The sequence below is a fragment of the Lipomyces japonicus genome (assembly GCF_038497905.1).
Source record: "Lipomyces japonicus strain CBS 7319 unplaced genomic scaffold V1514scaffold_46, whole genome shotgun sequence".
Lineage (NCBI taxonomy): Eukaryota > Fungi > Ascomycota > Lipomycetes > Lipomycetales > Lipomycetaceae > Lipomyces > Lipomyces japonicus.
In genome coordinates, this window is record NW_027117858.1 from 45,368 (window position 1) to 66,826 (window position 21,459).

At 40.4% G+C, this 21,459-nt stretch overlaps 13 protein-coding genes across 13 annotated transcripts; 5 read left to right on the forward strand and 8 right to left on the reverse strand.

Moving 5' to 3' along the window:
* Positions 1-118: 118 nt before the first annotated feature.
* On the reverse strand, positions 119-1,726 carry V1514DRAFT_336096 (Der1-like family-domain-containing protein). The gene is made up of 5 exons (XM_066928491.1): positions 1,587-1,726; positions 1,381-1,529; positions 1,261-1,323; positions 1,118-1,212; positions 119-774 (listed from the first exon to the last, which is right to left on the reverse strand). The coding sequence occupies exons 1-5, from the start codon at positions 1,604-1,606 to the stop codon at positions 295-297; spliced, it is 807 nt and encodes a 268-aa protein (XP_066781575.1). The 5' UTR covers positions 1,607-1,726; the 3' UTR covers positions 119-294.
* Positions 1,727-2,243: 517 nt separating this feature from the next.
* V1514DRAFT_321845 (uncharacterized protein) lies at positions 2,244-2,645 on the reverse strand (the record flags this gene model as incomplete). The annotated part of the gene is made up of 2 exons (XM_066926076.1): positions 2,244-2,452; positions 2,510-2,645. 2 exons carry the CDS (start codon positions 2,643-2,645, stop codon positions 2,244-2,246), a joined length of 345 nt encoding a protein of 114 aa, XP_066781576.1.
* A 636-nt stretch (positions 2,646-3,281) lies between these two features.
* Positions 3,282-4,300, forward strand: V1514DRAFT_336101 (domain of Kin17 curved DNA-binding protein-domain-containing protein). Its single transcript, XM_066928492.1, has one exon. It carries the CDS (start codon positions 3,432-3,434, stop codon positions 4,170-4,172), a length of 741 nt encoding a protein of 246 aa, XP_066781577.1. The 5' UTR covers positions 3,282-3,431; the 3' UTR covers positions 4,173-4,300.
* On the reverse strand, positions 4,203-5,907 carry V1514DRAFT_336102 (uncharacterized protein). Its single transcript, XM_066928493.1, has one exon. It carries the CDS (start codon positions 5,853-5,855, stop codon positions 4,362-4,364), a length of 1,494 nt encoding a protein of 497 aa, XP_066781578.1. The 5' UTR covers positions 5,856-5,907; the 3' UTR covers positions 4,203-4,361.
* A 408-nt stretch (positions 5,908-6,315) lies between these two features.
* On the reverse strand, positions 6,316-7,200 carry V1514DRAFT_265757 (major facilitator superfamily domain-containing protein; the record flags this gene model as incomplete). Its single annotated transcript, XM_066924797.1, has 1 exon — positions 6,316-7,200. A coding segment is annotated over one exon (885 nt), but the record flags the coding sequence as incomplete, so codon positions are not given.
* Positions 7,201-7,852: 652 nt separating this feature from the next.
* On the reverse strand, positions 7,853-9,444 carry V1514DRAFT_336106 (SCO1/SenC-domain-containing protein). The gene is made up of 5 exons (XM_066928494.1): positions 8,930-9,444; positions 8,755-8,870; positions 8,623-8,695; positions 8,315-8,560; positions 7,853-8,249 (listed from the first exon to the last, which is right to left on the reverse strand). The coding sequence occupies exons 1-5, from the start codon at positions 9,384-9,386 to the stop codon at positions 8,095-8,097; spliced, it is 1,047 nt and encodes a 348-aa protein (XP_066781580.1). The 5' UTR covers positions 9,387-9,444; the 3' UTR covers positions 7,853-8,094.
* Positions 9,370-11,824, forward strand: V1514DRAFT_297901 (origin recognition complex subunit 3 N-terminus-domain-containing protein). The gene is made up of 2 exons (XM_066925472.1): positions 9,370-9,704; positions 9,763-11,824. The coding sequence occupies exons 1-2, from the start codon at positions 9,636-9,638 to the stop codon at positions 11,686-11,688; spliced, it is 1,995 nt and encodes a 664-aa protein (XP_066781581.1). The 5' UTR covers positions 9,370-9,635; the 3' UTR covers positions 11,689-11,824.
* Positions 11,825-11,978: 154 nt separating this feature from the next.
* Positions 11,979-12,748, forward strand: V1514DRAFT_336110 (uncharacterized protein). Its single transcript, XM_066928495.1, has one exon. The coding sequence runs from the start codon at positions 12,027-12,029 to the stop codon at positions 12,399-12,401; it is 375 nt and encodes a 124-aa protein (XP_066781582.1). The 5' UTR covers positions 11,979-12,026; the 3' UTR covers positions 12,402-12,748.
* Positions 12,527-14,647, reverse strand: V1514DRAFT_336112 (elongation factor Tu GTP binding domain-containing protein). The gene is made up of 4 exons (XM_066928496.1): positions 14,556-14,647; positions 14,128-14,436; positions 14,011-14,059; positions 12,527-13,933 (listed from the first exon to the last, which is right to left on the reverse strand). The coding sequence occupies exons 2-4, from the start codon at positions 14,358-14,360 to the stop codon at positions 12,686-12,688; spliced, it is 1,530 nt and encodes a 509-aa protein (XP_066781583.1). The 5' UTR covers positions 14,361-14,436; positions 14,556-14,647; the 3' UTR covers positions 12,527-12,685.
* Positions 14,648-14,859: 212 nt separating this feature from the next.
* V1514DRAFT_284734 (uncharacterized protein) lies at positions 14,860-15,952 on the forward strand (the record flags this gene model as incomplete). The annotated part of the gene is made up of 2 exons (XM_066925151.1): positions 14,860-15,367; positions 15,426-15,952. Coding segments are annotated over 2 exons (1,035 nt in total), but the record flags the coding sequence as incomplete, so codon positions are not given.
* Positions 15,953-16,761: 809 nt separating this feature from the next.
* V1514DRAFT_354064 (concanavalin A-like lectin/glucanase domain-containing protein) lies at positions 16,762-18,977 on the reverse strand. Its single transcript, XM_066929572.1, has 2 exons — positions 18,304-18,977; positions 16,762-18,237 (listed from the first exon to the last, which is right to left on the reverse strand). Exons 1-2 carry the CDS (start codon positions 18,792-18,794, stop codon positions 17,052-17,054), a joined length of 1,677 nt encoding a protein of 558 aa, XP_066781585.1. The 5' UTR covers positions 18,795-18,977; the 3' UTR covers positions 16,762-17,051.
* On the forward strand, positions 18,959-20,034 carry V1514DRAFT_354065 (INO80 complex subunit Ies4-domain-containing protein). The gene is made up of 2 exons (XM_066929573.1): positions 18,959-19,358; positions 19,426-20,034. Exons 1-2 carry the CDS (start codon positions 19,141-19,143, stop codon positions 19,862-19,864), a joined length of 657 nt encoding a protein of 218 aa, XP_066781586.1. The 5' UTR covers positions 18,959-19,140; the 3' UTR covers positions 19,865-20,034.
* V1514DRAFT_297913 (ubiquitin-conjugating enzyme/RWD-like protein) lies at positions 19,956-21,073 on the reverse strand. Its single transcript, XM_066925473.1, has 3 exons — positions 20,795-21,073; positions 20,641-20,730; positions 19,956-20,580 (listed from the first exon to the last, which is right to left on the reverse strand). The coding sequence occupies exons 1-3, from the start codon at positions 20,915-20,917 to the stop codon at positions 20,254-20,256; spliced, it is 540 nt and encodes a 179-aa protein (XP_066781587.1). The 5' UTR covers positions 20,918-21,073; the 3' UTR covers positions 19,956-20,253.
* Positions 21,074-21,459: the final 386 nt, after the last annotated feature.

The window sequence follows — 21,459 nt, forward strand, 5'->3', positions numbered from 1 at the left end:
TATAACTTGAAAATTCTAAAAACTTTGATTGTGATTATGTAAGACACGATAACAATATGAGTCATATAAGTTTATCTGAGAAGATACACTCCAAGTGCATGTTACAATATACGCTAGCTAATTGTAAAAACAGTTCAATTCATTAAACAATCAATATATAACGCCAGGAAAATAACAAGTGTTCATAAAAATTCAACTCTAAAACTCCAAACCAATATAGAAAACTCCACAAGTGATAAATTATGACATCAATGCAAAACCAGAGCAAACATAGAAAGAGAACGACGTCATTAACTAACCACCTAATCTTCTACCACGGCCCCATCTAAATGTCGTATCACCATTCGATGGATTAACGTTCGACGAAGAACTCGACCCTGTCGAAGCACGTGGATAATAAGCACTCCCAAACCCGCGGGACGCGTTTCTCGATTCGGTCGTGCGTCCGGTTAAAGCTGACCAGGCACCTGGCAAAAGCTTCTTTAGCCAATCAGGCGTTTGCAACCAAGAGCTTGGCCTTCCATTCGGACCGTTGGATTCAAGATGATGATATAAGTAAGAAGCGGCGGCGCCGGTTAAAGAGATTAAAAACGATCGCTGACCTTCGAGCAGAAGTTTAAACGATAACAAAAATGCAGGAAGATATTTGGCCTTAAATTCAATTCCAAAATAAAAAGACACGATTCTATTGGGGTTTTGCTGCGACCAAGTATAGGTAAAAGCAACCAATAGTGGGGCCACGTAGCCAACACCGCCTGTGAAATAATTGAGACTCTATAGCCACAGTCAGCAAAACAAATATAAATTGGCACAAATGCAAAAATAAAAAAATAAATATGTAGAGAGCCACGACCACAACCATTAGCCATAAAAACGACCAACGTGTAAAATAAACAGCTCACACGATCCTTGCAGCCAGCTATCTGTATATTATGCGAATGATTGACTGAGATAGTGAGTGCAAAGCTTAATCTTCTCCATAACCAGAACCCAGAGTCCTATGGTGCGTAAAGGACCTGAGGCAGAAACAGGAGTGCAAAAAATGACAGGCGTGTTATCGCCACGTCATGCAATAATAGAAAAAATCAAATATAAAAAAGTTGAACTTCAAACTTACAGAAATAACAGAACCAATCACAAGTAAATAATATGCATAATCCGAAGTTATTCCATTAAATTTTATTAATTCCAGGTCCTTCCCATATGTGTAAACTATATTGGTCAGAACTGGAGAAGAAATTAAAAAATCGAAATACGTACGCATATAAATTTCCATCAACTTGGACATTGGATCGCTGCCAATTGCAATCAGGAAAGCCGTAACTATATAAATCGAGAATTAGACATAGATAACCCCCCAAGGCTAAAGTAGGGACATACCAGGTCTCCATATTTGCAACTTTTGAATGGTCCACGGCCAGTGATTAATTAGCAAAGATGAAGGTATGATGTTGAGAAGAGTGCCAAATGTGGTTCCAATTGTCCCCAGAAGGATGCTTCTTGTAATTGGCGGAACCGTGTACAAGAATCTAGAACAAAGAATTAGTGTCACGAAGGCGAATTAGATTGATAAATGATAATCTTACTCTACTATTTCATTCGACATGAGAAATGTGGTCGAAAGACTTAAATTAAGACTACTGAAATGTTGAATTCAATTGATTGATTAAAATGGATCTCATGGGTGTCATTGAGGTTTGAGAAGTAAAGGAAGAGAAGAAAAAAGAGGCCAACTCGACATTTGGGGTTTTGTGTAACCAATAGCACTTAACCCTCTTAACCCTAGGGCATCAAGAATAGAGGGTTTAGTTTCAATATTTCGTGTAAGCAAATGGAAAATACGTAGAAATATTCTCGTGACGTACATGTTTCAAAAATGCTCTGCAATTTATAGATATTAGACCAGAATATGGACGAGATCTCGGATAAGCGTACATTCTTGGTAATTACTATGTGAAAACATTGGACACCTGAAACAATTCTTCCTAAATTGGGGGTTTCAGTATTTCGGAGCTTGTTTTACGTCAAGGTTGCACTATATTGTAGTATTATATTATGCGATATAATAAAACCGCTCATATTACATAATAATAACAATAACCAAATGTACGTGGAAATTCAAAAAGCACATCCAATTAAAAAATTAAACCGAAAACACCATTAAAAGCCAAATAAATAAAAGATGAAAAATACAAGTTATTTGAGGTATACTACTGAGTGTGAAGAAAGCAGAAGATGTGGGTCTAGTACAAGCCTAGAATAGGAGTAGCAACAGATGAACCATTGGGAACCGGATCGGAGGAGGCAAAGTTGGAGAAGGCCGGATCAGCAATAGAGTATTCAACGCCAGTGTAGTAATAGCACACCCGGTTGAGAATTTTTTTGGCATGAGACGGCGTGTATGAGAATAATGCAAACGCGAGCATGAAGAAACACATGCAGAAGAACGCATCTCGACATACTTATTAGTTCAATGCAGACAGCACTGAAGAAAACAATGTCTACTTACTGAGAACTAGCTGCTCGCCAGGGGTCATGACATAAAGCGGCAATGTGACTTCGTACAACAACTTGAAGTGCTGAAGCTCCTGCAGCAACGGCCGCCGAGGCCGGGGCTTTTTTGACGACGAGCTTGCATAGGTCATTGTGAGACTTGGTAAATAAGTGTCGTCGCAAACGTAGTCGCGGTAGTTGTTATAGCTATCGTCCTGAACGCAGATCAATCAAACAAGCGCTTTTTAGAAGATGCTGCGACTAAAGCGATGATCGGCCGTCACCTTCTTATGTGATAGCTCACGCTACACGAGTTGTCCGTCTATGCTGACTGCACTCTATTCCTTAAGCCGCACCTTTCAATCTCCGTTGACGACGAGTACAGTTTATCAGATTGTCGGGAACAGCAACAACGGTACGTAATTAGCTGACTAGCATTTAAATTAAACAAAAAACAAGCTTTTTTAATTGTTGCCTTATAGTTACAATTTACATTTCACAACGTCATCCCCTAAACTTAGCAAAAGCCAGTAAAAGCGGATGCTGTCGCGGAGCAAGGAAGTCTTCGCGGTCTCTATATGCCGGATCTGACGGATTTCCTTCCTTATTTTTATAAGAAGGATTTATTTTTTCTGTAGACTAGTAAACCCACTGTATAAAAAAATCAATTGGTTAATAACCTAATATCGTGATTACTTGTATAACTAATTCTTTACTTGACGTCAACTGAACAGCCCATTTAGACAGATTTGCGTCATAGCGATGATTTTCTAATTTGACATTTACCAATGCTTAATACCCCTAGCCCAGCATAACATTCTGGGAAAGGGTTTAACTGCTAAAATTTGAACTTTGCCACTGAATGTGGTAAATCTACTATAGTGCCTTCAATCACAAAACACGACATTCGTCATAGTCCTCATCATAATCAAATTACAATGGGTAGGGCAGAAGTAGGTACTCCAAAGTACATTGCAAACAAAATGAAAGCCAAGGGTCTTCAGCGCTTGCGTTGGTATTGCCAGGTCTGTGAAAAGCAATGCAGGGATGAGAACGGATTTAGGTGCCACACTCAGAGCGAATCTCATGTTCGGCAAATGCTCATCATTGGTGAAAATCCTCAAAAAAAAATTGCAGAATTTTCTCAGCAATTCAAATCCGATTTTGTTTCGCTTTTGCGATCCAGTCATGGTGAAAAGCCAGTGAACTTTAACCGGTTCTATCAAGAATACATTTCGGACAAGAATCACGTCCATATGAATGCCACCAAATGGGCTACGCTATCCGAATTTGTCAATTATTTGGGCTCAGAAGGTGTCATCAAGGTTGAGGACGATCCTCAAAAGCAAGGTGCATTCATGATTTCTTGGATTGATAATTCTCCCGATGCGCTCAAACGGAAGCAAGTCGCTGCCAGGCGCGACAATCTCGAACAAAATGATCTTGACCACGATCAGAGATTGCTTAGTTTACAAATAAAAAAGGCCAATTTTGAAATGAAACAAGATCAACAGCAGGACCGCCAGCAAGAGCAAAATCAGCCTAGACAACTTCAGCGCAACACGGATGAGAAAATTAAACTGTCGTTTACTTCCCTATCAAAGCCGTTGACTGGTGGTATCAAAAAGTCGGTTTTGTCTGCTTCTGCTAGCCGTTCTAAGCCACTTAAATTAAAATAAATTTTTTTTGGTAGATTTAATATATATCTACTCTGTTGTACTATAGGGAAAATCACAAAACATAAAGGGGGTTACTTGTTTTTTTTGTTTGGGTATTATTCTAATTTGTCTAATCTTTATAATCAAAATACAAACTTTTGTTTTTCATCAATCCGTACGCCACCATGTAAAAAAAAAAAAAAAAAAGAACTAAACTTTTATCTTCTTGCTTGGCCTTGTATGAAACGCCTTGACTCTCTTGGTTGAGGTCTTCCATTGCTGAACCTTGGCCATAGTCGCATCCACAATTCTCTTCTCGGACAATCGGACTTCAATTGCATTTCTCAAATTTAAGTTGGTTAGAGGATCGGTTTCCAAAATCAAATTCTCGTCAGTCACAATGTCATTTGTGTATTCTGCCATTTTCTTCTTTAGAATCGCCAGCCATACTTCCCTTTGCTCCTCTGATTTTAACTCTCTTCTCGGGATCTCGGCTACCGCTGCAGTACCTTGTTTCTTCAATTGTCGAAACGCGATCGGATTCAACAACAAAATGTAAGTAAACACGATCGCAGACGTCGGTACTGCTGGTGCGGTAATCGGAATCTCAAACGAATCGTCAAGAAGCTCATCATCTTGTTCCTCGTCGACTTGCATCATAAAACCAATCCGTTTCTGAATATGCTGCTCGCTCAGGTTCCTGCCAGCAACTTCGATGGCCAACTTTGTTGAGATTTCGACCCTGTCGTTGGTCGTCTTGCCATATCGTACATACCCATATCGTCTTAATAAATCTGAATTTGGCAAATCACCGTAAGTGTTGTAAATTTGATTGTCTTTTTCAATTGGCTCGGTCGCTTTCATCTCCAATGCACCAGTAGAATAAAAGAGCCTGGCATTGTTCAGGTCAGAATCTCCATTCAGAATGTCTGCAAGCGGCACCATGGCCTTGACGTAATCATCCTCGCCATCGTTGTCTACATCAATTTCTTCAATAACTTCAATTACTTCGTGATGATCGTCGTTATCATTTTCAGCGTCGGTATTGGCGTCGTTTTGGTCAGCCTCGTCATCCTCCGGTTCTGATTCATCAACAACTTCCAACCCTTCATCTTCTTCAGATTCATCTGCATCATCCACTTGTCCGTTTTTAGCCACATCAAAACTATATGATAATATAATTGATCCCATTCTATGAAATGCTTCTATCGATGAATCTACTCGGCTGAAGACTTCCGGGTGTGCCTTGATTATGGGCACAACTTTCTCATAATATTGCACGTTGGCCTCTTCCCTACCCAGTTGACTCAACGCGGTTGTACCATTTAAATGTTGCAAATCTGCTTCATTCCAAAACATGGGGGTCGTAAACTGGGTCGGCAGAATGTCATAATATTGCTTCCACCGCGAATCAGGTCGATTCTCGGCCATCATGGTCACGATCAAGCTTAACCATCCATCTAAGTCTTTAATTTCTGGTACTGCTTGCTCAATACCCGAATTTTCAACACTCAAAATCACTGTTCTTGGAATTGAAAATAGCAATTCTCCTGAATCAATGTGGTCATTGGCAACGACACCTCGTCCTTGTTGTAGCTGTCGCAAATCACGAATCTCAATCTTCGGTGACACATACACGCCTGGCAAGTTCTTTAACCATTTAAGAAACTGCACTGAAATTTCATTAAACTTGTCGTCTGCCATATGAACTAATCTATATATTTTCTATCGTGGCGTCTACGAGTCAACAATTGACTATTGGATTCTGATCGAAGACAGAAATTTTTATTTAAAGTTTAATATAAATTGATGTTTTTCACAGCGACGATCTATAACTAAGGCATCTTAGCATAGTTGGTGTAAATTGTAAAATAAAGCAAAAAAATTTAATTGATGATTAATAAAGTAAAGCTATTAAGTTTTCTTTAATATTACCATTTATTGTTTGGATGTTTCAAAAAATCATTTGTATTCATGAAGCCGTAATTACATAACTCATTACATAAACTTAATCAAGTTGCTTTTCCTCGACTCTAAATTTATCTTTTTTTTGTCTGCCTCCTCATTATCAACGTGCTTGCGCACTACATTTTCGTCCGATATCTGTATACCAGCCTCCGCCAGTAATTCATCGATGTAGTTCTGGTCAACTGCCATTCCAATACACTCTTCCTTTCTTGACCGTTTCCCGGTGTGCCAGGTATGCAAACAATACTACTGACAAGGACGATGCGACTTCAAAAATAATTGCCCCAATATATCCGTTTGTGTGCTTATAAGTGGGTGCATATTTGGTCGGAAACAGTAACAACGGTACCCATGCTCCGAAAGCCGATCCAAGCGTGTTACCTGCTGCCACCATCAATCCGCGGAACTCGATATCATCCTGGAAGACTTCCTGAGTCCACGAAAGCCAAAGTGTCCAATAGCCAACTCCCAGTGATGGTGCCATATAGGCATAGAACTTGGCATGGAAACCAATGTCCCATACGGCAAGGATAATACTTTCTGAGATTCTGATTGCTTCACTTACGAGAATCAGACCCCACCGATGATTGATTAAGTCCGACACGGCACCAAACACGTATGCGGACACAAAGCTAAGTCCGTTTGCTGCGGTGGGGATAATCTCCACTTTGTCGGTATCCATGCCGATAGATTTCAACCACAAGTTAAAAGCCGTAGAGGGCGCATATGGGCCGGACAACATGGCAATGTACAGCAAATATGCGTACGGCCTCCACGATTTTGAATACTCCTTTACCCGACGCCATGAAAGCTTTCGAGGACCACGCTTGCCCACTGCAGTGATTCGCTTAATTGAAAATTCTTTTTCAGCTTTGGTCAACCATTTCACTCGCGTATTATTGGGAAAATCAGGAAGACAGAAAAATCCTAGCAATGCTATCGGGACAGAGATCACGCCGTCCATGATAAACAATCCTGCAAGACCGCCGCGGCCATTGAACGAGTTATACAAACCGGCTTGTAAGTATCCAGAAAACATGGCTGCGATATTTGCGCACATATCAAATATGGCGATTCGCTTGCCCTACTTTCTCACTTAAACCATTCTTGCAAAAGCAAATTGAAAAGTAAGCGAAAAGAGTATTTGTAATACGTATGGTTACAGCCAAAATGATTATGTACACAGTTACATCACATAATCGATACGAAACAAAATATACCATATAATTAATATATTGTAGCAACTTCTTATCGTTGTGTCAATGTTGCGATATTGTGCCATCGAATGACATACATACCATATATCTTGCGGAGTTTCCCACAAGTGCATAGTTAAAAAATTGAGTTATATTTGATAAAGAAAATAAGCAAGCTGCAGACTTTGGCATTGTAGATGCTCAAATACAAATTGCTTGGGACCCACAAATTCATAAGCCAAATTATCTTTTTTTTTTTTTTTTTCCAGCAGCGGTAAATTTATACTGAACGCACGGGACGCTATGTTCCGTAGCACATGCTTTGGTACTCTCGTTATAATATGGTGTTCAACTCCAATTCATTATAATGCAACTAATTAATAATATTTGTAATCGTATGGCAAACGTGATGGAACAATTTGTTTAAGCGGCGACTATGGGTAGTCAGTCACTTTCCCTTAAAATGCAGCCCCTCAATTAAATAAAAAATTAATGAATTAGAATTAGATGTATTTGTTAAAGCTAATAAAAGATAACCTATATTAGTTACAATTAAGTTTTAAAAGTTAAGAAGTTTGTATTGCTCAGTAGTATATTGTAAAACGCATGGCTGTTATTCAGAACATGTTTTTAAAGTCGTAAGCTTAATAGGCCGATTGCGAAATAGTTCTTTTCTATAACGAGAATATACAGTTTTTTTTTTAATAATCATGAAGTATATACAAGAAGAGTATTTCACCATGTACAGATAGATATTCGATACAAGTCCAGGATCAGGCTTATTCCCAAAACTTAAAGAAACTGGGTTTTTTAAACGCAATTTCCGTACGTTCTCGTGCCGGCAACCAGTTCTTGATCTTAGACGCAATCGCATCGGTAGCTTCCTGAGCATCATACCGACGACCATAAACATTAATAAACTCTCCTTCCTTATCTACTCATCAAATTAGAAAACGTTGGCCTTAAAATCACATATCGTCATGTCATGAATGATCTTACCCATTAGATAAAAAAATATCGAATGATCGACAATATAATCCTCGCCAGGCTTGATATCGGGCGGGGTTGAAAAATAGACTCGGTATGCCTTGCATGTGGCTTCTACTTCGGCATGCGTGCCAGTCAAGCCAATAATGCCTGGGATGTCAAATTCTTCTAAATAACCTTTCACGATCTCGGGAGTGTCACGCAGCGGATCACAAGATATGAAAATCGGCTGAACTTCGATTCCTTGCTTTCTCAGATCTGTTATTCGGTTGTTACGTTATTTGCGTATAAAGAGTGTAATAGTAGAGGGTTTAACATACTATTCACAATAATTGCCAACTTATCAAGTTCTTCCGGGCAAATATCGGGGCATAACGTAAATCCAAAATAAATCTTGGTAAAAAAAATATGAGAACAAATTTTGCGCTAGGTAGTTTCAAGTGACAACTTACCAAACTAAATTTATGTTTCAAATCCTCCTCCGTAAATAGGTTGCCGTTATAGTCGGTAAGTTGAAACGGGCCTCCAATCAATGCCTTCCCAAAACTTTGACTTTCAGATTCCTCCTCTAATTAAGACAATTACCTGTTAGCAAAAATTCCAATCGCGATCATGAATCAATCGTACTAAACGCATCAAGTGCTCGTTGAACTCGCCGACGATAGTTAACTAATAAAAACAATCCTGCCGCAAAGATACCCATGGCCGCAATATTAAAAACTCCAAACGTATTTTTTTGGCCGGACCTGCCAACTTTGCCAACCGAAATTACAATCGAATCATCATCGTTTGATGACTTCGAATCGTTTGACGATGATAACGATACCACCGGGCGTTTCTTTGAAATAATTTTAACTTCTTCGAGAATTTTTCGAGTTTCAGCCTCCTTGTCCACGTTTGAAACATTTTTCTTATCACTGCCGCTGTTTTCAGATTGTAGCCGCCAGATGGAAGGTGAGAACGATCGCGATAAAGTCAACGTTGTCGGCTTGACGTGGCGTAAACACCGGGCAGATGACCGCATTGTTACGGCTCGCCATAAGAATCTTTCTGTCACAACAACACGTGTCGCCAGCATGATCATGTCAATAGTTAAAAGTTCGTGCTGACTGACGTTGGTTCTAAATATTCAGTTTTTGGACAGTGAGCTGATTAATTTTAAAGATTTACGATTTTACGATTATATATTTATCTGTTCGAGCCGCACGTTTAAGTTGTACCATTGAAGAACTTGAAGAGTCTTTGTTCCACAATTTTGCAATCTCTTTCTTTACCTGCCGAGTTTCAAAACATGAGAAATCGATAGAAAACAATCTAATACGATTAAATACAAATGACAATCCCAACAAAAAGAAAGCAGGATGAAATAGTCGACTTGATAAATGATAGAGATGCGCACAAGGTAGGTTAGCTCCAATAAACTATTGGTTTGAAGATATATGCTTATACAAAAATAACAGACGTATTATATCATTGAACCGAAGCTTTCAAGGAAAAGTCAAGCCAGGAACGTTCCGTTTGTGGCACTTCATCAGTCGGTAACAGAAACGTCAACGCAAGTTCACGAACGATGGACCACATTTGTAAAGCATATGACGGGATTGCAATCCCGGATCGACTCGGTGTTGGATGCTGGCGACTCTGCTACGCTGGTTAAGGTTTTTGATTTCGTGGTCAATTGCAAGAAATTTTCACCTGATGAAGATGAGTTGCCGGTTGGATTTATCATGGCAGGAGCAAACATTGCAAATCATGCAAGAATGTTTTCCAACTTGGAAAAGCATATCCTTAATCACCATGAGCAGAAGGAAATTGTCACGGTGAGAATTGGGGCAAGGGATGCGACAAATATAAAGTTGCTGATTAGCAGAATAACAGATCAAGTGCTATCTCGTCAAAAGACCATTATTGAAGATGTTGACGGCGAGGATGACCAAGCCGACTCATCAAAAATGGCAAATGACAATGCCACAAATGACGAAGACCGTCGGCAACCCTATGATTTGGATGTTTTAACTGATTGGTGCTTGGCGCATGACCAAGTTATAAAAATTGCCGTCATCGTGCAAGACGCTGACGGATTCGAACCAGATATGCTTTCGGAATTGATCCGCAATCTTCATCTGTACAGGAATCGGATTCCGTTTGTGTTGCTTCTCGGGATTGCCACCACGCTTCCGATTTTTAACGCCAAATTACCCAAAGCGGCAGTTCGAAGGATAGAATTCTCCACGTTTGACGTGCTTCATAATAATGAACTTTTGACAAATCTAATCAACAACGTCATATTAGCTGATGAATCTATAGTACTTCCCGGACCAAATTTGTTCAAAACGGCGTTAACACGATATGTCAAGTTAACTCGCAATTTCAGCTCTTTTACAGATGCATTAAAATATGCATACATGACTCATTTTTTCGCAAATCCTTTGTCGGCGCATGTTGAAGTTTCGGCATCCAAGATTTTAAAATCTCAGCATGTATCTGCCTTGAGATTACTGCCATCTTTTAAGTCATATGTGGAATCATTATTGACTACTTCTAATCCTGATAAGGATTATATTAAGGGGTTGTTTGAAAGTTCAAAAGAAGTAGTGCAATTACTTGCAAGCTCTAAGGAGAAAGTGAACTTGTTTAAGATTGCCAAGGTTGAATTATTACAAGCACTGCAAATTTTACAAATCGTTGCAGGCAGGCCCGGAGGGTTTAAGTCTGCTGCAGAGTTATACGCTGACGCAATTTCCGGGACCCTTGCTGAATCAAATTTTTTGCGAACATTGTTTTTATCACTGGATGATATATCTCAGAGTTCGATTGAGTCTTTGAATCACGTTATTGATGCTTCGAGCAATCGTGCTCTTAACGAATTTAAAATTGCTTGGACGTCGGACCGATCTTTTTCTGGCAGGGCCAATCATAAAAAGCTAGTGCAATTCATTCATCAGTCATTTTTTGATTACATTTCGAGTCGAGCACAGACCTCATTTGAGGACATCCCCTTTAACGAATTGTTTTTTATTGACATTCCAACCCTAGTTGACGTGGCATTCAAACCACGGGTGCGAGGAGCAATTGAACATTCACTTCGAACACCAGAACACTACCTAGGCGAGGAAGGCAAGCATGAAGGCATGTCGATTGCCTATCGGTTGCTTAGAGAAGCTGGTGCGGTTATAAATCTTTATGATTTTTATCAAGCATTTAAAGAAGCAATCGAGGCAACCGGAACGTATGGTGACGAAACGACAGTGACTGCACTTTTTTACAGCGTGGTTAACCAGTTGAGGTACATTGGCATGGTGAAGGAATCCTCTTCAAAAAGAACAGGCACAAGCGGTAAAGTTGAGGTCAGCGTATTGCAAAAGTTGATTTGGGAAGGTTTATAGAAAAGAGAATTGCATAATGTTGCTTATGATTGTACGCTTGTTCGTTTTTGAAAACCTCGTAAAGATTATCGGTTGCGCCATTGTTTTCAGGCTATACAATGATATATATATTATAGAATCCATACATTAAAGCCACAAATTACGTAGATGGAGAATAGGAATGCGACTCGAATTTCCTGAAGAAAAATTGGAAGCAAATGCAGGTAAAATACAAGGGTATGGGTTATTGCGTTCAGGGGGACCTTTGTCTACTAAGCAGGCCAGGTTGTGCCTTTACCAACAGCATAAGCGAAAGAAATCAAACACGTTAGCCATTACTTTCTACGCATTACAACAGAATGAGTAGACGGAGCACAAGAACCACAAAGAAGCAGGCACCAGATGCCCAAGCTGAGCCACCAGTTGAAATTACAGAGCCTGCGGCTCCAGCACTAAACGAATCAGCAGCAGCAAAAAAAACCTCAAGCGAACCTCCACCAACAAGAAGATTAGTGCAGGTGGAAGGTATAAATGCTGAGGAAGCATTGGAAGAAGTAGGATCAGTTCTTTTTGAAGCCGCCCAGAAAACAAACGCTCAAGAGAAAAGGTTGGGAGTATTGCTAGGCGGATATATTAATCGGCAAAAGACGCTTTCGAATAAGTTCACCGAAGCTCATGCTGCATTTACGCAAAGCTCAATACAGTCATATATTTTTGAGGGTCCCGACCGTTAAATTATGAGACGAAATTATGAGATCACGATTGATGTTTGTTTATCTTTAAAGATTGGGAATACTTTATTGTAAAATATTTGAAAAACCATCAAGGAAATTAATTGTACGATACTAGAGTTACGGAATGAGTAGTCAAATTTTTTTTTTTACTTCAGAGTTAAGTTATTTGTCGCAAATATGAAAAAAAAATTTATAAAAATCTGTTTCTTTTTTTTTTTTAGATCAGTTTGAAATGTCCTAGATTATCCACATGTACATTAAAAAACTGAAGAACGAACTCCCATCTACTCCTCCAAAGCCTTAAGGGTAACGCCCTTCTTAATTGTTGCCCAACCAATCAACCGCCAATGCTTTTCTATTCTTCGCGACAAGGCAATCTTCTCGCCAAGTTCAGTACAAGCCGGCGAAGTCAGTTGAAGCTTAGCAAGATCAGCCTTAACGCCAACAACACGGGCTCCGGTAGCGGTAGAACCAATGTTAACCATCAATACCTCGTTCTTGGCAAGTTTCTGGACACGAGCCTGCTTCTTCTCATCAGTTTTGACACCGAGCAATCTTCGGAGCAAGAAATAATTAATCTCAATCTCAGAATAAATTTCAGGCAACTTGCCCTTAGAACCAAGCACGTGACCGACCAAGCGATCAGCACGGCAGAGCGTGGGATCGATCTTAGTACCAACACCAATCAATCCACCTGGGACGGCAAACTTAAGATCGTTATGTTCAGCGTAGAGTGAAATAATGCGGCTGAAAATCGGTCGGCACTGAATCTTTCCTTCATTGTCCTTCGTCACAATGCCTGGTCGGATCTCGATTTCATCACCTAAACGAAGCACGCCGTTCAAAATCGAGCCACCAGCAACACCACCCTTAAGATCATCAATTTCAGAACCAGGCTTGTTAACATCAAATGATCTGATAACAATAAGTTTGGGATCGGCCAAGAAATCACGCGGAGGAACCGGAATGGACTTCACCAGGTATTCGTTGACGGCATCAATGTTATACTTCAGCTGAGCCGAAATTGGAATGATGGGTGCCTTGTCTGCAGCTGTTCCCTTAATGAACTTAAGAATGCTCTTGTAATGCTCCTGTGCTTCTTGTTCTCTCATCAAATCAACCTTATTTTGAAGAATGACAATGTGGTTTAGCTTCATGATTTCAATGGCAGCCAAATGTTCACTGGTCTGCGGCTGAGGACATGACTCGTTACCAGCAATAAGCAGAAGGGCTGCATCCATGACAGCTGCACCTGACAACATGGTGGACATGAGAATATCGTGACCAGGACAATCCACAAAACTAACATGACGAAGGAGTTGATACCGTCCATTGCATCCTATTCTCTCACAAAGTGGCGACACTTCTTTGTCCGATCTGAATGACCTGTAGCAGTCTGGTCTGGGGCATTCTGGTGAATCGCACTTGTAAATCTTCGCATTGGCGTAACCAAGCTTAATGGTGATATTTCGCTCCAATTCGTTCTTGAATCTGACAGTTTGCACTCCAGAAAGTGCTTTAACAACAGTACTCTAAAAAAAATATGTATAGTCAGGATTATTGCGCTCTGTGACACTATAGACTTATAATTCCAAGCTTAGAAACATACCTTTCCGTGAGCGACATGACCAATAGTACCAATATTGATAGTGGCTTGTCTTTAAATTGTTAGAATGCCGCAAGCAATGCCTTATGACTTCCAAAAAAGAAAAAAAAAATCACCCACCTTCCAATAATCTCCAAACTAAGGGGATTCAGTTTTGAAAAGTCTGGATTGTCTGGTTGAGGCGGAAGACTGACTGATTTTTCTTCGTCCTTCTCGTCATCTGAAAGAGACTCTCCTCCAACTTCGGGAGCAAATGAGACTGATTTTACTTTGGCAGCCGGGACATCATCAACAATGGTGGTAGACTCGATCTGAACGTCTCCAGTATCAATGACACCGTTTTCTTCAGACATTTTATTTCAAACAAACAAACAAAAAAGTATTTCAATCGATATCTGTAATTGCAATTTGCGGACTCGTAAGCCAAATCTAAAAGCTATCATTAGACTGTTGTACCTTTCATCCCACATACGTTGAAACTAGCCCCGCAGCTAGCCCCTCTTGTATGCCAAAACAAAAAAAAATTAAATAAATAAAAATCGACTTACAATATTAACCTTCTGGTATAAAAAAACCCTTGTAGCTGATCACAGGATAGAAATCCAAAAGTCGTCCTGCTTTCCCGTTGCTTACAATAATTAATTTGTTTGCAACGTTCGAAGAAATTTTTAGATGACAAAGTTTGATTGTGTGGAACAAAACCCACCGCCGTGCTTGCATCGCGACAACCTCACCTATAATCGATGCCGAGCTGATGCCAGGGCCAGCGTCAAGAGCGTGCAACTCACCGTGCGTTGCGAATTGAGTCCTGAAATAAACATTGACCAACCAATATATGCACACATTGCTGAAATGGTTGACTTGAATCATCACGACCACGAAACGTTCTACGCTCAGCCCTCACAGTCACAGTCACAGGCTTCAGGGGCATCAGATGCATTGTCAGAAACCACACCTAAAGTAGATCGCTCGGACAAGCAGCATCGGGCAAAAAATTACGGCAAAGAATCTTCCACTAGCAAATCAAGTTCTCGGTCCGGCGTGGCCAAGTCACAGACGCTTTTGATCAATACCAAGATTCGGCATATCAAGAAGACGGATGGCGAACCACTGTGGCGCAAAGACATTCAATATGACTTTCTGCATGCCATTTTTCATGATGAAACACGAGTGTTTACTAACAGCTACGATAACACCAAGAAGCAAACATATTCGGAAATTTATATTGACGCCATGGCACGCTCTTCAAAGTCGTCAAAAGTGTTGAGAGACAAATTGCTGGGTGATCAGCAAGCTGGTCACAACATTGCGATGGTATGCCTGCTCGTGAACATTGGAAGGATGAACACTACATTAAATTGTGAGTAAGCTTGTTTTTTTTTTTGCCGTAAACCATGATTGCGCTAACCAACCAACAGTTTTCCCCGAAATGCGCGCTCAGCTGCGGACATACCATCCAATTCCATCGCTTCAGACTTATTCGGATCCTACGGCTTACAAGCAATTGCAAGATGCTCCGAGATTAAAATCCATCTTGAAAGGTGCATGTGATGACAGGCCGGAGCCGAGCACGCTGGACCAGTTGTTACTGCAAGCACATCTGCCAAGAACGAACCCGATTAATCTTGTTTTCGTTCTTGCTACATATGCTAGAAGGGTCACGGATTTATTTTTTTCCCCCAAATATGAGTTTTATGATGTTATTATGAATACCACATTATCCAGTGCTTCTCGAGCCAGAGCATTTTTGTGGTTAATGTGGGTTTATCTTGAATCAGACCTTAGTCCCGAACAGCTGCGCGACAACCCATTTGGATTTGGCCAAGAAGAAGGCTTGAAAATTCCTGAGTTTGTACACTTGACTCCCGCTGAAGTGGAAAAAGAAAATGTGGACACGATTGAGGAGAAAGAGTTTGCCTTGAAGATGGTGGAGGAAAGAAAGAGGCATATTGAGAACACGTCCACTCCTGAACACTCTAGGGAAGACACGCTGGCAACACCAGCAAGCACAAGGGAGAAAAAGAGAAGGAGGGTCAAAAATCTTAAAGAAAAACCCACAGAAAAGGGTGGTTCTGATAGTGAACCTAATTCACCCGGCCCGGATTCTCCGATAGTCACGCCAGTTCCAAAATCAAGGGGTATAAAGAAAGCACCAAAATTAGATAGTCACGCAGCGCAGGTCGCTCTTAAGCGGGAAGGAAAATGCAAAGTTGAAATTAAGCATTTAATTCGAATATCAGACAGGCGGAAAAAACGGTCGAGATATCAACAAGGGGCAATAAACCGCACATGGAAAAAAATCCGAACCAGAGATCCGTTTGAACAGTCTGACGATGACGCAGCGGTTATTAATGCGGAATTAATAGCCTCGACAGCGTCTTCTCACAAAAGGAAAAATATTGACGTTCCCGCATTGAACAATCACTTAAGTTTCCTGTCCGGTGTTCGTGATTCAAGTTCTGCTAATGACTTTGGCGAGGAAAGCAAATCGTTGGCTACCGTGTTTAGAAGGACAAATCGATGGTTTGCAAGATGGACAAATATTGAAGGATTAATTGTTAAGCATGACGATCTTGATGATGTCACTTTTGGCGAAAAGAAAAAACCATCACATAAGGTTGATAAACAAAAGTCTGGCGTGAAAATTGAAAAATCAGTTGAACATGGTTCTTTGAAGAAGGAGCATCAAGCTAATTCGGTGGGACACAATAATCATGAAACCATTGATGAAGTCAATAGAAATTAAATGTACGATACGGGGATAAAGTATTATATTTTTGATACTATTAATATATGTTATTTAAATATGACAAGACTGAACCATCGTGAGGTAAACAAATAAAAATAAAATCAAACAAAATAAACTCAAAGAAATAAAACATTGAAACAAACGATAAGTAAAACAACCAATCAAATCACGCATGTTCCCAGTACGCCAACTCATGAACATAAGCTTTAAATCACGGACTTTACATACACCAAAGATTATGAAAAAAAATAAAAATGGCAAAAAAAAAAAAAAAAAGATCGCAGCAGTTAAAGATTTATAAAAAATCATGTCTTACGTTAACAAACGCACTTGGACCACCTTTCTCTGCGAGCTCACGAACAAGCATTGTCGTATGCTGAATGAGCCGCTCTAGTGGTGCCACTGATGACTTGCCTAAACTAACAAGTATGGCAGAGTTGAGATCTTCGGCTACCGGACTGCGACCTTCTTCTGCAAGAAGATGTGCAACAGGAGATTCCAGCGGTTTTGGATACGCCATAAGAGCAAATATTTCTTGCAACGACTTTTGAATTTCTGGTGATCCATTCGATCGATAGGTATCGCTTAGTTGTTGACCGTATTGTAATGCCTCGGTTAAGATCTGGTCCGAAGTGACGCGATCGTCGTCATTGACGTCTGAACTCGCATCATTTCCCTGCATTTCAGTATCTGCAGCGCTCAAAAGCGCATATTTACCTATTAGTTCAACAAACCTTCTGCATTGAAGTTGGAACAAAATATGAGGGTTCTGTTCAAACACGGTGGGATAAAAAGTATTTGTAAGCTTTAGCGCACGGTCAATATTGCCTTCTAAAATGGCAGACCTGATCAATTGACGATTGGCCGCTTCGATATTCTCTTCAGCTGTCGTGATGCTGGTCAAACTCGTTCCCGAGGAAGACAACGCAGTTTTGAAGGCGTTCGTTTCCTTTTGAACGTCGTCAGTAAACGCTCGAACAGAGTCGACGTAGCCATTATGCGCAAGATATGACGATATGAGCTTGTGAATCACATGAGTTATTGCTGCATCGGCAGATGTTCTTTTGTTGAATCCTAGGATATCCAATGGGGGCGGGAAAGAACTGATTTGCTTGTAGACAGCTATTTTCTCCTCAACCATGTAACTGTCAATGTCAAATATAAATGGTTTCTGGCCAAAGTTCGCTCGCACGTGCTCGCCAATTGTGCGCATGCCAACTGCCGGATACAAAGTTCCTTTGACATCTTTAAAAGCCACGTCTAATGAAATGCCATTTTTTGTATAAAATGCTGTCCCGTTTCTGAAATTGACTCCGCACCCGATCACGTCTCTGGTTGAAAACTGTGGACCGTATAATTTCCCCGTATTTTGACAAGCAAAACTGTTTCCATCATCTCCGTGATAACCCCAGGATTCTTGCACCCAACCAGGCATCTTGTTTAATGCAACTTTTGGGCCGCAAAAGCCAATACCAATAAATCTTCCCATTGTTAGCTTTCACTAATCAAAAATAAAATAAAACAAAATAGAAAATTTAAATACGTACCCATCTTTACCCTTTGACAATACTTCAACCTCAAAATAAAACAATCCACATTCTGGAGGTATTGGATAATTGGCCCTGACAGAAGCAGCATCCTGATCTGCAGATTTGGTAACAGATCCATAAAATCGAACATCCAGGCCATCATTAACCAATTCCAAGATGTTAGACTTGTCCAAACTGTTCCACAACGTTGGCAGGCGCGGCGGTGGCTTGTCTGATGCCGCCAAATTGATTCCGTGGTGATCGGCAAAGATGTTGTTTAATTCAACGCCGCCAGAGTAAGGCTTGCCAGGAGTTGTCAACGGTGCTGATGGCTGAGCAATCGACCTGCTCAAATGAGTCTGATAATTGGCCACAAGGTCAGCATAACAAGTGCCGGAGAGGTATTCCGGAACGAAATATTCTTCGTCATTGGGATCAGGGGTCTCGTCCACCACTGGCAATGGTGACGATTCAGCCGCTCTGGCAGGAGCAAACATGTAGCCTGACATTCCACTGTATCAAACGTATCTCAATATGCTTCTGTAATAAAAAAAAACCAATACTGCAGCTAGTAAATTTTCACCTTTATGGTTGGTTTTCTGTTGATCAATCTACAAATTATTAAATGGACTTGAAAAGTATAAGTGCGGCTGTCCCCCAACCACCGCTTGGGGCAAAAAATCCAACTTTGACGACGAATTCAGAACGGCAAAAAAAAAAAAAAATATAAAAAAGGTCGAGCGAGAGAGCACAAGAGCAAATGGAACACGACAAGTGGCAGGCCAGGTTTTGCATCTTCATCGCCAATTGACATTTGGGTGACCTCTGCACTTCACCAAGTTGTTTGTTTTCAAAATGTCCGCAGACCGGCTTTCGAGGCACGTGGTGCTCAAGATTGATTCTCAACTATTACGGCAAGCTACGGAACGACCGAATTCGCTTCTCCCGTCGTCTCCGGCACCACCTTCATCACCTTTAAAACCACCCAGTCCGCCACCAGGTATATTTGATTCGACTGCCAACTTTAAACGCAAATTGGCAGGCGCCAGCGCCGGCGTCAAAAAGAAGAAACGGTACGAGCAAGCGATCCAAGATTTGATGGAGATTGTGATTCTGATTCTTTTTTCTTTAAATGTATAGTCTGGAGACACCTTCCTCACCTTTAATATATCCGTCAGATCCACCAACTCGGCCAATTTCAGCATTGGGAGGCTTATCAAATGGTAATACTGGAGCATCAACACCTACGGGACCAGCCTCCTTACAACCTGCCGCGCATGCAAAACTGGGACCAAAATCAAATCAAGGTAGCATTAACGATAAATTACGGGCGCTAGACCGATCAGGAAGACCTTGCAGGCGATGGACCAAAGTTCCTCTAAAATTGAAAAGCTTCACTGGTTGGGAATGGTCAGTTTCTTCATGGTATGGTGGCCAGATTAGCGGACCTATTGTCGAATCCAAACAAGAAGCTGCACAGGAAGATGACACTCCCGTCACATCAACTGAACCTCCGGCACCTCCACCACTTACAATTACCATTCCTGCTATGAAGGGAAGAGATAAGGATGAACCATAGGCGGTAATAGCTTTTGTTTAATGACTGCTTAATTCATAGCGGTCGCCAAGAGGAATTTTTTTTTCTTTTCTTTTCTTTTCTACATCATGGATATGTGTAATAAACTATGGATTTACTTTATATTAATTACTGAGCTATTACACACTGATGAATAAAATTGTGGTTATGACAAAACAAGTAAAAAAAAAAAAACAATCTTCTGCGCCTTTGCATTAAAATGATTCATGGACAAACGATTAAAATTAGAACGGGGTAATTAAAAATCCAGAAATAACATCACCCGTTCATACTATACACCAAACGCTAAAATAAAAAAAAGCATATGCAGTTTAACAGAAAATACAATGATTCGAACATGTCGTCCTCGAATCGTCGAGAAAGACAAAGCGTTACTCGTCATTGATCTCGTCAATCTCCTTGTAATGACTCAACATCAGACGTTTATATTCTGTTGGATTCTCATCCCATAACTCGGCGGCTTGTGCATTAAGAGGCGATGCATTGTTAGGCTCTCCCAAAAGCGATTGCAAACTTAAAAGAATTGTCTGCACATTGTAAACTGCTGACCACTTTTCTTTTAAAATATCTAAGCAAATATTTCCAGACATGTCAACATTAGGATGCCACATGGGTGAAACAAATCTGATCACCGGCGCCTTGTATGGATAATTTGCTGGAAACGTCATGGCAATTTTGTAGGTGAGGCCCTCGTAATGCTGAAAAAGAAAGAAAGATGCCGTTAGTTGCGATAATTTTTAAATCAATACCTTACATACAGTTCCTTCAGGACCTGTTATCGTCCCAGTCCACTGGCAAAGATTCGAATCGGAAACCGGGAAGGCGCTGATGCCCGGGACGCTTGACATCTATAATCAAACAGGTTAGTTGAAACATGATCCATGTGACATGATGCGAAATACAAAAACTTACCATGAGCTGCATAAGTTCGCTCTGCAATCTTTTAGTCACAGAATGACTATCAGTCACTGTTGTTTGTGCTTCTTGCATTTTGACTGACGAAAAAGTAGCCGGAAATGCGTTCTGAGCGTCCATGGAAATGTTGGTATAGTTTCAGTTAAAAGAATGGGCAAAGACAAAGCCCAAAAAAAATATATACAAAGCCTTCAACTTCGTATAAGCTCAATCAGATAATTGAAAATGTGGTCTGAAAAAAAAGAGTGAAAACTTGGTTTGAAGGCTTTTTCAGAGCGAGCGCTGCTGTTAACTTGACTAAAAACAAAAACACAATCAAAGTCGGGCGGTTGCCCTGGATACGCTAATTGCTCACCGCGCACAGGTCAAAAATGCCATTTCACTGATGGCAATTTAAGATCGACGTTGAAATAGAACAATTACGGTTAGCTACTGTGATGAACTACTGAAATTATAATAATATGTGATAATGATTAATACCAGCTATTATTGATCAAATATATACACAAATTATACATACAAATATGCACAAATAGAAAGAGAGAGGGTTTTTCTGATAGCCAATAAAATTTTTATTTGATGAAATATCTGAAAACCTAAGCAAGTCATAGATTTGTAAACAAAAACGCCAAAATAATTACACATATCCGTCCATAACCAGT